The sequence below is a fragment of the Marmota flaviventris genome, chromosome 11 (genome assembly GCF_047511675.1).
Source record: "Marmota flaviventris isolate mMarFla1 chromosome 11, mMarFla1.hap1, whole genome shotgun sequence".
Taxonomy (NCBI): domain Eukaryota; kingdom Metazoa; phylum Chordata; class Mammalia; order Rodentia; family Sciuridae; genus Marmota; species Marmota flaviventris.
In genome coordinates, this window is record NC_092508.1 from 69,820,076 (window position 1) to 69,838,997 (window position 18,922).

The window sequence follows — 18,922 nt, forward strand, 5'->3', positions numbered from 1 at the left end:
AAAGTCTAAATCTTAAGACCCCAAATAAACCTTGCTAAGTCTTGGAAATACTCTCACAAGGAAGGGTGCAGACTGGAGTTAACCATGGTGTCTCTCTCTTTTTCCATATGCTTGGGGTAGCCAGTATGGTGCTGTACCATGAATCTTAACAGGGGCATATCAGGTTGGAAGGCTAAGGGTTGACTTCATTTCTGAAAACTGTCAATAGTCAAAATGTTTTTCTCCATCAGAAAACTGAGTATTTCTAAGTTAGTTTGGGAAAGATGAGAGGAAAAAATATTGCTCATAAACTTATGTTTTCTAAACTCACACCATGGCTACTTTTTTCATTTTGCTTTGAAGACGACATTGTATACTTCTGTGGCTATCTTAGATGAAAATCTAGAAGAGTTTCCAGCATGCAGATCCTAGAAATTTCAAAATTATTGGTGGAATGTACTCTTTTAAAATATGAACAATTCTAAATTAAAATTGCCCTTTTCTTCTTAAATGTACTCCTCTGAAATCCTGAAAGTATATGCTTTTAATAAAATGTCAACATTTTTGGGGGTGGGGTTACTCACTCATAAGGTAGCCACTCATTAATGGCAGTCATTTTGCATCTGTGAAGTTCTGTTATCACACTGATATAATTTTATAAGATCTTAAAATGCAAAGGGAAACATCTCTGTGTAAGATTTCCGAAGCACTGTCAAATGTTATTCTGTCAATTCTACCCAGTGCCAAAAAGACCTCAGGAGACATGGATTGTAAATGTATTTTATTTTGTAAGCAACAATCAAAATATATTTGTGCTACTGATTTCTTCAAATATTAAATGGGATATTAACCCACTTTGATGTATTCTTGCTCAACTTTGGAATCTGCAAAGACCCTAACTAAAGAAAACAGAAGTAATTGCACAACTGAGACTAGAAGTGTTACAGTGCTGCAAATGATGCCAGATGTCTTACATTTAACCAAATACACCTTCAGTGGTCCCTTGATTTTGAGCATTAGGAACAGCAGAGGAAGATACACTGAAAGTATCACTATAGTAGCTTTTTGTGTTGCTTTATTTAAATACGACGGTATCCAACATAGCTGCTAAACACTGGACAATATTTGAAGTCATAAGTACATCCACATGTTCTTCCAAATGACGTTTGGGATCCTAAAAGGGAAGGAATAAATAAGAAAAGAAAAAGAAAAAAAGATTAATCACTTTTTTTTTCAATAGCTGATGAAATTAGTAACTTAAATTTCCTTAATATATTGTTACATTCTTAGGGTTTTAAAATCTGTTAAAAAGATAAGTAATTAATAAAATAACAGATTGCACAATGAAAAATTAATTTACAAAATCAGTGCTATAACTATAGAGATTTTACAAAGGGTAACAAGGAATTATAAAGCCTATTATCATCTGATTTAAAAAAGGATGCCTTTTATGTGTGTGAATATGCCGGAGTATGTGTGTATATTCTCCGCTGGTCATATTTTTTGTTTGTTTTTGTGGAGCTAGGGATTGAACCCAGAGCTTTATGCAAGCGCTCTAGAGGTAGAGCCCCAGCTCAGGTCACATTATTTTGTTATCCCTAGAGTTTGAGGGAGTGCTTTATTTGAAAGAGACATATCAATAGGTAAAAGTTCAATGTGAATGCACACCACTTTTCTCCACGTTAGTAAAAATAAGAATTCTGCATAATTTTAATACCTCAAGAGCTGAACTTTAAATGATTCACAAAATATTCCTGGATCAAAAGTCACTGAATTTGGAAATTTTAAAAACAATTTGGATTGATTCTAAAATTTTGTTTCATGCAGATATTTTGGAAAAATACACTAGAAAATGACAGAGGTGTAATCCTTTTAACTAAAACCTAATCAGATCTATTTTTTGAAATAGACCTAGTTAAAAATGAGGCTTAAGGGCTCAGTGGTAGAGCACTCACCTAGCATGTGTGAGGCACTGAGTTCGATCCTCAGCACCACATAAAAATAAATAAAATAATGGTATTGTGTCCAGCTACAACTAAAAAAATAAACATTAAAAAAACGAGGCTTAAAATTGCATTGTAATAAAGGAAGAATTTCATCTATATTAATGTTTGATAGTGAATGGAGTATTTCAGCTAAATTTGAAAGCTTTGAAATAAAGGGTACATATTGTACACAATTTTTAAAAAGTATTAAAGCATTATTTTTTATGGGTATTGTTAAAAATCCCAAGGTTCTTAATTTTAAATAAATGCTCATCATTGGAATTATTTTTTGGCTGTGCTTTTCTATCTATAATTTCAACACACTGATTTCTTTAAACAACCCAGAGATACAATGTGCCATAAACAATTTCAAGTCACTGCACCACAATGTTATTATTAGAAAAGGGTCTTGATTCATTTTAGGTGAAAGATACTGAGAGTGACTGGTAAGAGAGAAAAGATATTGGTTTGATTCCACTATAGACAGTTTCCTTTTGACATAAAACACACCAAACCAATGAGATACTTAGTACATTTAAATAAATGATTCTGATGACTATTAAACTTTGTCAATTATATATTTTTCAGTTTCACTTTTTAGTTCTTTTATTTTATGTGAACTATTAAATAAAAAAAGTCTACATCATGAAACTATAACCTCAGAGAGTAATTTATTCAAATAGTGAATTCCATGAAGGGTAAAGACTCCGAACTGGTGATCTAATATTATATATTAGGTTAAGATAGTGGAAAAAGACAAGGCTGATATCACATAAGTCGAGAAAATAAGATTAATTATATTTCATGGGGGGGCTATTTGTTTTTAAATTATAATATTCCAAATGTACTAAGAATTTATTTCCTGATTTATGATATATAATAAAGTCAAACCTTTCCCCCTTCCATTCTGTTAGGAGTAATTGGTTTTATAGTGAATTGGTAACTCATTTATCAGTTATCTACATTACTTCTTGTGGCAGCTGGGTGATTCTTAGAGATTTCCCATCCAAGAATGGTCCTGGCCCAAACCTACATAGCTTGTGAGATGTGATGGGATCAGAGCATATGGTAGGATGGCTGAAAGCAAAGACAGCTTAGTGTCTTGCATCTGAAATATCATGATTCTGCCAACATCAGCAATATGATAACCATGTTCCATGAAATGGGGAAAAAATGTAATCAACATTCTTTAAAAAACAGTCTAATTAATCTGTAGATTCCTTTAATTGGTTGGTGTTTTCCCCCCACCCTTAGATAATAGCAACTAAAACATATCTTTCATCTTAGAAAAGTCAAAGAACAAATACTTAAAACCATTTCTTTTCATGCATTATAACCAACATAGTTCTAACATTTCTCAGATACATTACCTATATATTGATAAAATAATTCATTAAAAACGGTTAAATATAAAATAACCCTACCATTCTATTATCTTACATGATCTATAGTAAAAACAATATTTGCATAATTAATTCAGGACAAAATGCCCTAATTAATTTCTAGTAAATAATTTTTACTAAAGATAGTATATCATAGGTATAGATTTATGATTTATTCTCTATAGATGGCAAAGAGAATTTAACATCAAATAAATTCAGTGACCTTTAAAATTAGTATCATATTCACATGAGAGAAGAAAATGTAGAATGAACAGACAGGGGAAAAAAATTTACATAGGCCCTAAAATAGTTTTAACTCAGTAAGAGCAGGTTATTATGAGACAGTAAAACTGATTATAGTACACCTCACCTGCTTGCCAACATTCTTTATTGCCAGCTGTTCAGGTGTCATCTTATCTTCTTCTTCTACAGCCTGTGAATAAAACACAAAGGACAGAGCTTCAAATTCTTCATTTACATTTCCCTCTGAAAAATAATCACCAAAATAATGGGGATCATAATTTTCATTCATAAAACCTTTTACTCAAAAAATTTATTGCACAAAAAACCAATTTTACTAATCTTCATAATAACTTTCAGCGTAATGAAAGTTATTACTGCTATTATTTGAAAACAATGATTTCAAACAATTATTTGAAAACAGACTTAGGAAATATGTAAATGGTATTGAAAATATCAAACTTGATCATTAAATGGTAGTATTAACTGCATGGAGACCATTATTGAATTCTTTGAGAGGTAGAGGGAAGTGGAAGTAAAGCTGCTTTATGGCACTGTGGTACTAATTATGCTCTATCATCTTTTCCTACTTTTACAAGTAGTTCTCCCTCAAGTTCCCATTTCTTTATCTCCTTTATTCTTGTCAATCCAGCCTGCATATATACAGTATATATTTAATGGCACTTAGGATCAAAGGAGCTACTGACATTTGAACTACTTAATAAATCACATGTTAATCTCATCATATCTTTAAATCTCTTCTGGGAAAAAAAATTGCACTACTCTACATGAGGAATCTTTAGTAACAATAAAGAAATCTGAAGTTTTTGACATCAAAATAATTAGGGGCTGAGGATGTGGCTTCAGGGTATAGAGTGTTTGCCTAGCATGTGCAAGGCCCTCAGTTTGATCCTCAGCACTTGGCGGGGAAAATTACCTGAATCATGTAAACAAACCACTTTACACTACTTTCAGAGTTAGCTGTAAACTCTTGTGTATGACCACAAGCTTCCTAGCATAATAATTTTAAAAATCATTAAAACATTTACAATATTTATATTAGTATTCATCTCTCAAAAATGGCACAAAATACAAAATCTTTATTAAGAATCCTAAGCTTAAGGAACCTTCTTTTTAACAGTTTGGGTCCCGAAGTCCTGAAGATAGCACTATGCATCAGGAGAACTTGTGGTCTATGATTTTTTCATAGCATCTGATGATTGCAAAACAAAGAAAACTTTATGATTGCCAACCTCAAGAAATACTACCTCAGCATTTACCATAAAGATGGTTACAATAAGGGGTGAAATAGTAGTGGCAGAAAGCAGGAAACCAAAATCCCAGTGAGGGTTAGATTTGGATACTCTAAACTTAATAATCTCACAGCTGCCAAATTTCTTCATGTGTGAACAATGAACATGTAGGAAACGCAATCATCAGACATTTCCCATAAACTGGGAAGTTTGGCTGCATTTCACACCTTCTTAATAGTTTTGTAAACAGAGAACTTGAAAATGAGCAAAGATGGCAAGTGTCTAATTTTATAAATGGACAAACTATCTAGAGAATTTTTCCCAATAGAACCTGCCTAAATAGAAAAGATGGTGAATAAGTATTGTATCTACTTATTACTAGAGGATACATCATTAGAAATTACATTTATGACTCATAAACCTGAAAGAAGGAAAAACAAAATTTAATAACACTCCAAATCTAAAATTCCCTAGACAGAGAATATGTTCATTTTCAGAGTCAGATGTCACTCTATTATTCTCAGCTAGTTATGAAAGTATTTCCTAACTAGGAAATTGCTTCTACTTTTCAATGTTTCACATAAACAGAAACACTGACATGCATTAAGAGTTTTTCTTTCTAAATTTCTTTTACAAATTGTGACATTAGACTTTATTGACTTAAAAGCATATTAGATGAATGAAACAATTCACATAAATTTGTACTACATATCCATTCAGTGTTAGTTGTCCTATGCACATGCCAATAACATTACTTACTACAGTACTGGAAGGAAGCAAGAGTTTTGGAATTTGGCTCAAACTGCCAATCCACATACAAAATAGTTATTAGGAAGTATTTTGGATTATTATAAATATCAAAGGTGACAGATATACAAAGATGAAGGCCAAAAGCATTTAAAGCACTAATCTTATCTGAAAAGATAAACAGAACATAAAGAGCTCTAACAAAATTTTAAAGTCATTTACATCATTTTACCACTTTACCAATTAGTTTTTTCCATTCCCAATAATTAAAAGAGAGTTCACAAACTCTTTGTGAAGTGCAGATGGTAAAAAGTACTCCCAGCCATAGATGCCATCTGGGAAATGAGGAGCAGCTGTAGATTTAGGCATATACTAAGGTTGCAAACCCCCATGACAAAAGGAGTAAGCACATCTCTTCCATTCTAAGACAGACCAGATCATTACATCAAACCCCTAAATATTCTCTCCATCTACCTAAGTCACCTATATCTTATCTACCATCTGGGCAAGACCAGTTTGTCTTCATTCACAGTTCTAATCTGGCTAGTCACCAGGAAAAATTAAGAAATGGTAGCAGCAGAAACAAATGAAATTCAGGCACAGGCAGTGTCCTCACTAGGGAACTTCTGTGTTTATGGCAACTTCTGTGATTTGGCTTCAAATTTTGCTTTTGCATTCGTGCTCTTCGGTTTACTCAACCAACAAAAAAGCACTGAAAATGTTTGTGGCTATTCACACTAGAAACGTTTTTAACAGTTTATCAACAAAGACCCCCAGATGGCTATCCCATCACGCACGGTCTGCACAGTTCTAAGAAATTCTTGGAATTTGGTCTGTTATATGATCATAATCCCCTCAGATGTGCCCCCTATCTTAAATAGGTTTTACTAAACCTCTTAACCTCATTCTCTTTTTTCTGTTAATATTCCAAGTTTCTCAAATGAAAAATCTATATCTCAAATTTCACCATTTTATTTTCCTTTTAACAAATGTAGATTGGATCCTTGGTGTTTACTGTCACTCTTTTAAGGCCCTCCACTACGCCAATTTCAGTTTTTTCAACACCTTTGGATTATTCCACCTGTTTTCTATTCTTTAACCCTTGCTTTTGATACCATTCTTATTCCACATACTTCTCTGATTATTCCGTTGGATTCTTTTTTCCCTGATGACATGCTTTTTTCATTCTGTAACATGCCATGATCCCACTTAAGCACATGCTTTCTAATATAGCCAATATGGCAATTTTAATGTAAAATAGAACACAAACTGTTAAATGGAATATGCTTTATTTTATTTTTTTTAACCAGTAAACAACCTCTGGATAACTGCTAGTGGATTTCAAGACAACATATTTTACTTCTTTTATGATTGTAACATTTATTTTTTACACTGAGAACAACACTGTTGTTCTATAGCTGAGAATAACACTATGGGTTATGGGTGTAGACAATGTATTTAAATAAATGGCTTTTTATAAAACACACTTGGGAAAACAAAATGAACAAATATGAAGCAATCTGAAAATTATCTGAGAAGGTACAAGAAGTTTGAGTATGAATTACATCAGAGTTTTTTTTTCTACCCATCAGTATATGTTCTTTACAAATATTAACTTACTGAAGTCTGAAAACAATCGAATGATATAGTTAGTCAATATTTGATATTTAAAGACATTAGGCACTATATCCTTGGGGTACCATATACTAATTCCAACGATATTTCTTTTTTGGGGGGGCAGGTACTAGGGATTGAACTCAAGGGCACTCGACCATTGAGTCATATCCCCAGTCATATTTTGTATTTTATTTAGAGACAGGTTCTCACTGAATTGCTTAGCAAGCCTCACTTTTGCTGAGACTGGCTTTGCCTCCTGTCTCAGCCTCCGAAGCTGCAGGCATGTGTCACTGCGCCTGGCTTAATTCCAGCAATTTTCTATCATAAAAGGAATTTTTCAAATTTGTTTTGCTCTCAAGGAGCTCACCTTTGGGCTTTGATTGCCTCTAAATCTCAAATTATAATGCAGTATGAGTGTCCAGAAAGAAGAGTGAGAACACAGAGATAAATGTACCTAACTTTTTTCTTGTGGATCACCAGGGGAAAAAATGTCAGGGTAAGAGTATGCAGAATTCTCTGGAGGAAGAATACATCATATGATACTTATTGGTAACAGAGAAAGAGACCCTGGAGACTGAGTGGCTGTAGGAGAAGAGAAAGAGGTTAAGTCCCAATTTTAAAGCAAACACAATGACTAGGAACATGACAGTATCCCGACAATAAAACTGGTAGAGGAACTATTCTAGGTAGAAAGCAGAATAGACACTACTGTTCACTCTTAAACATTAGCACTTGAAGCACCTGGGACATGCAAGTGGAAAGGTCTCAGAGCCAGGTGTGGTGGTACATCCCTGTAATCCCAACAGCTTGGGAGGCTGAGGTAGGAGGATTTAGAGTTCTAAGTCAGCCTCAGCAACTTAGTAAGGCCCTAAGCAACTCAGCGAGACCCCATTTCTAAATAAAATACAAAAAAGGGCAGGGATGTAGCTCAGTTGTTAAGTGCCCCTGGGTTTTAATCCCTGGTACCAAAAACAAACAAAAAAAAAGTCTCAGAGATGATGAAGAGGATAATAAGTACCAAATGATAGGGAAAAAGATATTTCAAAAGTTAATATGGCTAAACCATGAAAACAATCCCCCTGCCCTGTAGTGCTGGGAGTCAAACCCAGGACTTACACATGCTATGCCAATTTTTCTTAAAGAAAAGTTTAAAAATAGAAAAGCAAAGGCAGCAAAATGGAAGAGTTAGGAAAACCAGGTAACGTATTGCCACGGAAGTAAAGGGAAGAGACTTAAGTTCAAAGGTATAAAGTACAGGCAAGGAGGCAAGGAAAATAACTGAAAAAAAAAAGCAAAATCAATGTACTAAAAAAGTGAATCAATTACTTCTTTTAACAAGGTGGAAATAGTAGAAACTATCATTAGTATTCCACTCCATCAGGGAAAGGCGGTGTTTCTAAGGACACTTCAAAAAAGGATCAATGACGGGAGAGTTCAGCCTTACAGAACGACAGGTACCAAGTATGCAATGATGAAAAATAGCTGAGGCAGGGTATGGTGTTGTAACACCTGTAATCCCAGCAACTCAGGATAACCACAAGTTCAAAGCCAGCCTCAACAATTTAGTGAGGCCCTAAACAACTTAGTGAGACTGTGTGTCAAAAAATAAAAAGGGGGTGGGGATGTAGATTAGTGGTTAAGTGTCCCTGGGTTCAACTGCTGGTACAAAAAAAGATTTTAAAGAAAAAGAGATGCCCTTTAGAGGGCACGGCACATAGTAGCTCCTTAAAATTTATATGTTTATGTTAAGATCAGTTAATCCTAATGATTAGTTTCTTAAATAATAGGTATTGCATCCTTCATTCATTCACTCAAATATGTATTGAGCATCTACCATTTATCTGTCAGTGTGCCAGAAACAAAATGAGACTTGATAGCTGAATTCAAAGGGCTTAAAGTCAAAACAAGAAATTTTAAAAATAAGAATTAGCTTAACAGAGATACATTGGAGTATAAATAAGCATTCCAAATTGTTGATATGAAGGTCTCAATGGTGCAAGAGTGTTAAACTGAGCCCTGAATGGGAAGGCACTACAGTGACAAGGAGTGCTTTAGGCCAGGAAGCAAGAAAGAGCATTCTAAGTTTAAAGAACTGCAAATTATTCAGTAGCGCAATAATATAACAGTGGTTAGGAGATAAAGCGACAGAGGTTTAGACTTCATTCTAGGGCAAACAGAAGTCAGTCATCAAATCTTTTTAAAAGCAAGGCAGTGGCATGAACCAATTTATGTTTTAAAAATTAAGGTAAATTTTACTTAACATAAAATTTAACCATTTTAGAATGCAAACATTCAAAAACATTTAGTACCTTTGTAATGTATAATTATCGCCTCTATTCCCTAACATTTCACTATCCCAATGCAAAGCTACTTAGTCTATTACTTCCTACTCTTCCCTTGCCCAACACCCTGGCAATCAGTAATCTGTTTTCTGTTTCTGTGGATTTGGATACATCACATAAATGGATCACATAAGAAGACCTTTTATTCCTGGCTTCTTTCATTTTTGCTGCCCATGGTATTAGAGATCCACCCACGTGTAGCATGTATGTATAGTTTATTTCTATTAATAGCTGAGTAATATTATATTATATTATATATGCGTGTGCACATGTGTGTATTTATATCATGATTTGTTTATCCATTCATCTATTCATAGACATTAGGATGTCTCTATCTTTTGGCTATTATGAATATTGCTGTAAATATTCATATACAAATTTTTGTATGAATACCTATTTTCACTTCTTTTGTGCATATATTCAGGAGTAGAACTTCTGGGTAACTCGGTTTAACTTTTTGAGGAACCACCAATTTGTTTTTCATAGTGGCTGCACCATTTTATATTCCTACCAGGAATGTATATGGATTCCAGTTTCTCCACATCCTCAGCAACACTTGTTATTTTCCATTATTTCAATTATAGCCATGCTATGGGGTATGAAGTGATATATCACTGTGGTTTTGATTTGCATTTCCCTCAGGATCAGTGATGTTGATTGTAAAGAAGCAGTTTAGCTCATGGATTAACCTGGTAAGTAGAATGGCTTACTGATTGACTAGACAGATGTAGGGGAAAGAGGGAGGAGTCAAGAATGCTATTAATAACAACAGAACTGGTTGTAGCCATCATGTGCCAGATGCTTCACACATACTATTTCCAATTCTTAAAACAACCTTTTTTCTTTTTAATTTTTAGTTGTAGTTGGACACGATACTTTTATTTTATTTATTTTTATGTGGTGCTGAGGATCAAAACCAGGGCCTCGCACGTGTGAGGCGAGCGCTCTACCACTGAGCCATAACCCCAGCCCCTTTTAATTTTTTTATAGTTGTAGGTGGACAGCATGCCTTTATTTGTTTAGTTTTTTATGTGGTGCTAAGGATTGAATCCAGGCCTCACACATGCTAGGCAAGCACTCTGCCACTGAGCTACAGCTACAGCCCCCAACAACCTTGTTTTTGAGATAAGAAAATAAGGTTCAGAGAGGCTGACTTGTTTCTAGCCAAACAGGCAACAAGCAATGAAACTTTGGCTTAAACACAATCCTATCTAGATCTCAAAGCAACTTTTATGGTAATTAGGGAAAAGTATTACTCTTAAATGATGCACTTTGAATAATAATAATAATAATAATAATAATAATAATAATAATAAAGCAAAACCCAAGATTATTAGGTGACACTGAAAAGCACAAATTCTTTACAAAAATCTTATAGGAAGACTGAAATAAGTTAGACTCATAAAGTTAAAGGTCGAATGGTTTTTTCTCATACACAGAAACCATAGCACAATAAGGGGGGGAAAGTGGGTAGAGCAGATCCCATGAAAATAGAGGGACTATCTGTGGAGTAGAGAAAGAGCACTGAAATGGACAAAATCATGCTATATACATATAAGAATATACCACAGTGAATGTATATCTATAAAGCACCATTTAAAAACAAACCAAAAAAAAAAGTAGAAAGAAGACCAGTAGAGTAGAGGAAAGGGAACAGGGGGAGAGAAGAGAGAAGAAAAAAGGAAGCACTGACATCTGAAAAGGAGCAAATTATATTCCATGAATATATGATTTTGTCAAAATGAACCCCAATATTATGTATAGCTATGATGCACTACTAAAAACTTCTAAAAAAAAATCAACTGAGGGCTGAAACCAATAAAGATCTGGTTTAATTTAAAGGTGGCAGAAGCACCCCGAAGCCCTAGATTTGATCCTTAGCACTGCAAGCCAAAACAAAAAAAGCAAATCATATAGGGATTCAATTTTAAAATATAATGACATATAGTAATGTGAAATAAAGATCACATGTGTATGTACATACTTTGTGTGTGTGTGTTTAACAGAAATTATGATTCAGCTTTTTGAGAAAAATTTCTAGGGCAAAATCTATCCAATAACCATCTTCTTCTTCTTTTGTAACATAACCCTGATTTTACTAAAGAACTTTGCTTCCAGCTAAAAGACCACATTACATAGACTTTCTTGCTGTTAGATGTGTCCATTTGACTAAAGTCTGCCAGTGAAAGATAATCAAAATTTCTGGGAAGAAATTTATGGGAAGAATCCTGAAAGGGAACTAATTTACCCCTGTTTTGCTTTTCCTTCTCTTCCAGCTGTGTCAAACTTAGAGGAATGTTTTGGGAGGAGTGGGAGCACTAGGGATTGAACCCACAGCCTCATGCATGGTAGGAAAGTGCACTACCAATGAACTATTCTCCCAGGGCCAGTAATATAAAACTTAGATGGGATAGCTAAAGCTCTAGCCATGAAGCAAGAGATGACCTAAGGATGGAAGCTAATCCATGGCAAATGGAGCAGAAAGAAGGAACCTGGGTCTTGCATGACTTTGACGGTTTATATTGCCCATGAAGTACAAGAGATATCCCTTTCTATTTTATTTAAGGCATTGACATTTTGAGCTAACACAACCCTAGATATAACACTTGCTGAAGGCAAAAGCGTAAAAATTCAGGAGTTACATTAAGTATAGAACTCTCTGTTTCCCACCTTAGAGGTGATACTGTTACCAACACAACATACTGACCTATATAGAGATCACTTTGAAAAAAGGGGAAAAAGGAAATAGGGTAGGGATTTTTTTTTATGTTGTTATACAATTTTATTTTTCATACTAAACCTGTTAAAGAGAGCATATTGATTTCAATAGTTAAAAAGATGGCCTCTAAAAGATGTTATTATCTACTTACCCAGTAATAGTACATTTTTATAAAATATTTTTTTAATTTAAATTAAAAGGTATTTCTACTTTAACTTTTTCTTTGACTACTTAATAAGGTTATCAACGCCATTTGTCTTTCTTCAGTGAGTTTCCTAACTCATTTGCCCAACTGATTAATATTTTTACTACCTACATTTATTCTTAATTATAATAGTTCTCAAAGTTCTCTAGCTTATTCTCTTGGATTTCTATGTGTGATTACAAATATATCATATTCAAATAATGATGATCTGACCTATTTCCCCCAATATTCATATCTTCTTTTGTTTTTCTTATCTTATTACACTAACACAAAACAAGATTTTCCTATCTGACTACTACAGTAAATGAACTGTAATCATATTTACATGTTTTATATGTAATCATATAAAAAATTCAATTTTTTATATGAAATTCAAAAATTTCTTTCAGGTTACTAAGTAGGTCAATATACCCATCTAAAAAACTGTTAAATCTTAGAATTTATGGAACTATATGCTTGGGGAAAAGGCAAGTTTTGCTTCAATGCTATTCTTTTCAAAAATGGTCTCTTTTGCAATTCATTTTTCACCTGAACATTCATTTACAAATAATGTAATCAAATATTATCAAAATTTAAAAAAATAGCAGATGCATGTTGGCATGAATAAATTAGGAGGTTTGGAATAACAGAGCTGTGGGTGTTGTAGTTCAATAACGAGAAACATCAAATTAGTAGTAATCCAGTAGAATTTCTGTGTGGTGAATTTAGACTTGAAATTGAAAACTTGGAATATAGGAATTTAATTATTTTCTAACCTTTCACTTTAGGACCTAACTGGCATCTAACAGTAATTACCTTAGTTTAAAACACCAGCCAATTAAAAAAGAATACTATGAAGAACTGGTAGCATGGGCCTTTCATTTTATATTTTAAGTGTTACTAAAAAAATCCACTGTATTTCTTTCAATCAAAGAGGGAATTACATTCCCAAATTTGGACTCTTTCATATCACAGCTTACACATTGTTTTCATTTTTTAACCAAACCTTACAAGTTTTTGAGTACTACAGAGATTTTTTAAAACTGTAAAATAGGAAAAACTTCTGTGGACGGGCAGCAGTAACCATAAATAGGTTACTTCCTGGCAGTGGTACCAATACAAATTTACTTAAATGTGTAATGTAATAAAAATCATTCCTACAGTCTGCTGAATAATAAATTGTAACATTCTATTTATAAAAGGTTAACTATTTTAAAAAATAAACTATCTCTATCTAGTCTTCACATCATGAAAAATACTAGAAAGATATAAAATAACTTACCTACAATCTAGCACTAAGTGAGTATTTCCAGTTGAAATACTATATCTATAATAAGGGTATGTTCTTCAAAGCCAAACCTAATTCTGCCAAAATTTAGTTTGTAAGAACCTATTAGATTTATTTCAAAACTGAATTACCTTGAAAGACTTATTGCTACACTTCTGTAAATCTTACACATTTGTCTCCTGGATAATAGTTTGGTTTTGGGGGTAAGAAGTGTTTAATTTAAAAGGGAAATTTTATTTTGGTGTAATATCCTATGTCATTTTAAACTATGACCCTGAAATCTTAAGTTCCAGCCCTTACTATTAAATTTTAGCCCCACGTTTCTGACCGTTTATTTAAAAATTAACTCTCTCCTTCCTCACTCCTATCTAAATTGAAAATATTAATGGTACCAACATACTTCTAGTCATTTAGACAGGAAATCTTGAGTTCATCTTTGATTCCTCCCTCTTCTTTCACCTGACTTATCCAACCAGTACCATGTTTTGTTTATCTACCTATTAATGCCTTCATTCCTACTGTCACTAAGTTAACCCAGACAGTCAGTACCTTTTGTTTGGTAATAGTGAATAGTAAACTCCTCTTAAATAGAATTTCCCATTCAAATCTTCTCTTAAAGGATCCTTCTACACTATTGTAAACTTATATTTCTAACGTCAGGTTCTGGGCATATCATGCCTCTGATCAAAAGTAATTTGTATCCTGATATTCCCAGAACTATTATTAGATTTTAAGAACTATAAAAAACTTAACTCTACTATTCACCCTCATGTACTATATACTCCAGCCAAGTACACTGTTTCATAAATACTCCATGTACCTTTTTTACCTCCAACATTTCTCCAATCCTAGTTAATCACGACTGTATGCTCTACTTATGAGTTCCAATTTTTTAGACTTCACATGTAAGTGAAATCATGTGGTATTTGTCTGCCTGTACCTGGCTTATTCAATTTACCATAATGTTCTCCAGGTTCAATGTGCTGTTGCAAATGATGGGATTTCCTTCTTTTTAAAGGCTGAATAGTATTCCATTATGTATGTGCTTCATTTTTTCTACTTATCTGTTGATACACACATATGTTTTTGATGTCATATTTTGGCTATTGTGAATACTGCTCCAATGAGCACTGAAGTATAGATATCTCTTTGACATTTGATTTCATTTCCTTTAGATAATATCTAGTATTAGAATTGTGGGATATGCCCTATGACCTTTTTATCTACTAGGCATTGCCCATATTTACTTTGCCTATGGGTACATTCCTACATGTTTCCAAACTTACTCATCCTTTAAAGCCTTGTTCAAATGTTGTTGTTTTCTAAGAGAGAAACCTGGGACAGTATCACAACAGAAAATCAGAGCCTCTGAACTCCTATAAAACTTCTCATGTGCTTCTCTCTGTCCAACCCCATCCCCAGTCCCACTGGCACCAGGGATTGAACCAAAGGGGCACTTTACCACTGAGCCACATCCCCAGCCCTTTTTTTGTATCTTATTTAGAGAAAGGGTCTCACTCACTAAGTTGCCGAGGCTGGCTTTGAATGTGGGATCCTCCTACCTTAGCCTCCTTAGCCACTGGAATTATAAGTGTGTGCCAGCACACCTGACTCAGGTGTTTCTCTATGGCAATTTGTACAATGTCTAACTTCCAGAACATATAAATCTCTTGGATACCTTTGTTAAAATATAAATTCTAAATCAGTATGTCTGAGAATCTATATTTCTAACAAGATCCCATAAGATGATGATCCAGCTGGTCTATGGACATTTGAATACTAAGGTGTTATGGAACAGATTTTTGCCTAGTGCTCTGGTTACTTATAAACTTTTCTTACTGTCCCTATTTTCCTATAAATGAAGCAAGGCTCTCAGTTTTCCACTTCAACTTGTACAGGAGATAGTCAATAAATACTTGCAAACATAACACTGCATAATGTATAAGGGATTTTTTAAAATGCAGGCTTTCAATCCATTAGTGAGTCTGAATCTGAATGTATGATATGTATGTATACAATTACAACAGAATAAAATGGAGTTTGACGAGAAAGAACAAAAAATGTATCATATGTAATAAAGGTAAATACTGATTCATAAAACATTATAAGTTATACATTCATAAACATTTACATTTACTGGATCAAAAAGGAAACTATTTTTTATGTATGGTCTAAAAAGTTGGAAAATATATTTTGGGTTGAATTTAGGTTCCAAAAGACATGAAAGAAAGTAAGTTCCTTGAATAGCAGAGATTTTGTATGGCTTAATTTTTACCATATCCCTGGTACCTGGCACATAGTATGTTTCCAATAAATATTAATTGGATTTTTTTAACCAAATGGAAAGTAGAAAAATTCATAAAACAAAATATATGCAGCAAGTAGTAAGCTGTTGTTTCTGTTCTACATTCCCTTACTCTCTGTCCCTGAATAATAAAGACATTTCAAATGTGCAACTATATTACATGTTCTATAACAGGGACTGGCAAACTAGAGAACCCATGGGCCAAAGCTGGCCAGCTGCCTATTTTAATGATCACAACCACATTCACTTGTTTACATATTATGTATGGCTGCTTTTGCACAATAGTAGTGGGTATTAGGAAAGACTGAATGACCTGAAAGTCAAATATTTACTCTCTGATCTAGAGAACAGGCCTCTGTATTTAAACTATTTATATTTATATAGTTGCTTGGTATCTAATCATATATATTTCCAAAAAAAAAAAAAAAAAAACTAATGTTAGAAGTAATTTTTACCTTATTGTAATTCTTGGCTAATTCCAACATCTCTTTTACCACCGACTCATTGTGTTTACAATGTTCACTGTAGTCCTGAAGTGTCAAACCTTCCATCCAACTCTTCTTATGCAAATTTAGCAGCATCTAAAAAATATAAAGAAAAAGTAATTATTTTCTTGCCTGAAGGATATTCCCCCTTCACTTGACTTGAGAAAATTCACAAAATCTTTTTGAATTAATGAATTCAAATAAATTCCTATTAGAATTCTCCTAAATTTATAATAATAATTTAAAGAGTACTCCAACCCCTGGCTTTTGCTGTCCTACCTAGAAGGTGATTCTCATCTTTGCTGGGCTTACCTTACTCTCTTCCTTAAAGACAGATGATTCCCTAACCACATTATCTAAACAAGCCATCCCATGCTGTCTTAAACATAAAACTTTCTTTTTAAAATCTGCTATACTGTAATGTGAACACCTGAAATTATTGTTTACTTGTTTACTGCATTTCTCTCCCACGAAAGGGAAATCAAAAGGGCAGGGACTCTGCCTTGTTATTTTCAAGATCATCGGGGGCTGGGTTTGTGGCTCAGGGGTAGAATGCTCGCCTAACATGCATGAGGCACTGGGTTCGATCCTTAGCACCACATAAAAATAAAACAAAGATGTTGTGTCCACTTAAAACTATAAATAAATAAATAAATAAATAGATAGATAGATAGATAAATAAATAAATAATTTTTTAAAAAAAGATCATCAGGGTCTAGATTCTAAAACAATATCAAATAATAACAAACAATAGGTATCTTGTTTGAGTGGACAAATTAAATTTTTATTTTATACACAGAACTGCTAATTTTTCATGTAGTCGGGTTTCAAATGCCAAGGTAAGGAAATAAAATGCCCCACTTACTGACTGTGTGTCAGTCTTTTTTTTTGCAGGGGCAGGGTGTACTGGAGATTTAACCAAGAGGTGCTTTACCTCTTAGTTACATCCCCAGCCCTTTCTTTCTTTTTTTTTCCCCCAAGACAGGGTCTCACTAAGTTGCTTAGCCCAGTTTATATACCTATGAATTAAAAGCTTATACTAATCACAACGATTTCTTCAAATTCTAACATTCCATCTATAATTTAAAAACATAAAACTTTACTTATGTAAGTCATGAAGCTGTGAAGTAAATCAGATTTGTCTAGTTTGTAATCATATCAACAAATTGGGGCTGGGCTCTATATTAAGTGATCATGAAATTAAACACCTTATATCAATGCTTCTCAAACTGGACTCATGTTCGTTCTTTCTTTCTGTTTCATTTTTAGTGCTAGGGATTGAACCCAGGATTGCTTAATCACTGAGTCACATCCCCAGCCTATTTTTTAAATTTTGAGATAGGGTCTTGCTAAGTTGCTGAAAGCCTCATTCATTTGCTGAGGCTGGCTTTGAACTTGTGATCCTTCTGCCTCAGTCTCCTGAGCGGCTGGGATGTAGCTCAGTGGTAGAGTGCCCCTGATTACAACCCCCTGTTTCCCAAAAGATCCAAAGACATACTTTTGAAAATGTATGGGCTCAATTTAGGAAAATCACACTAACTTGTTTAGAGGTCTCCAGCTATTTGTGATAATTTATCTTACTCTGGAAAATAACATGTATGACAAAATCACCTATGAAGTTTTTCAAGACAGAAACCTCCCTCATTCCCTTCTTATGGTCCCAGGGTTAATAGAAGAATGTAGTAAATCCCACACAGGTAACTTCAATGTCTTTGATTACTTCCCATGTTCTCCACCGATACTGTTCTAGAAAATAGATACTTAAGTAAATTTTTTCACCTAAACAAAATATTTTCATTTGTTTTTGCATGATTATTAACATAAATACTGTTTATTCTAGTATTTAACACTAGTTTTCATCCACCATGAGTTTTTTACTTTCTGGGTTCTTTACTTTCATTTATTTAATACTTAAGAAATTTTTTTATAGTTACAACTATGTATGCTATAAAGTTAACCATAATTAATGTTGAGAATTGGATTTGCTACCCCTACAAAGAAAGTTTCAATGGAGCAAAAGGACATCTTGACAATGACTGCATAAAGATTACAATGGGACAGCCAGGTAAGGCTTGGGGTTAAGTATACAGGTTGGATGAATAAGAATAAAGGCAGGCTTTTATTACCATGAGAAGAGCTGATCTGAGTTATTAAGAGTATAAACATGGCAGTAATTAATTTATCTAAGAGTGTGAGTGTGTGTGTGTGTGTGTGTGTGAGAGAGAGAGAGAGAGAGAGAGAGAGAGAGATTAACTGGATATTACCAAATAGATGCATGACAGATATTATATTGATAAAATATTTATGTATCTAGGTGAATTTTTCACTTTGAATCTGAGTGGAATCCTTTTTCACAACCTGTAATTATTCCATTAAATTGAAAATAAGTTTTGAAA

At 33.7% G+C, this 18,922-nt stretch overlaps 1 protein-coding gene across 1 annotated transcript in view; it reads right to left on the reverse strand.

Moving 5' to 3' along the window:
• Nucleotides 1–743: 743 nt before the first annotated feature.
• Psmd14 (proteasome 26S subunit, non-ATPase 14) overlaps nucleotides 744–18,922 on the reverse strand; it is a 105,057-nt gene continuing 86,878 nt past the window's right edge. Inside the window, exons 10-12 of the mRNA XM_027938024.2 lie at nucleotides 16,497–16,622; nucleotides 3,717–3,779; nucleotides 744–1,153 (exon numbers count right to left, since the gene is read on the reverse strand). Of these exons, the coding sequence (XP_027793825.1) occupies nucleotides 1,055–1,153; nucleotides 3,717–3,779; nucleotides 16,497–16,622 (288 nt within the window). The 3' untranslated portion in view covers nucleotides 744–1,054. The remainder of the gene's footprint in view (nucleotides 1,154–3,716; nucleotides 3,780–16,496; nucleotides 16,623–18,922) is intronic.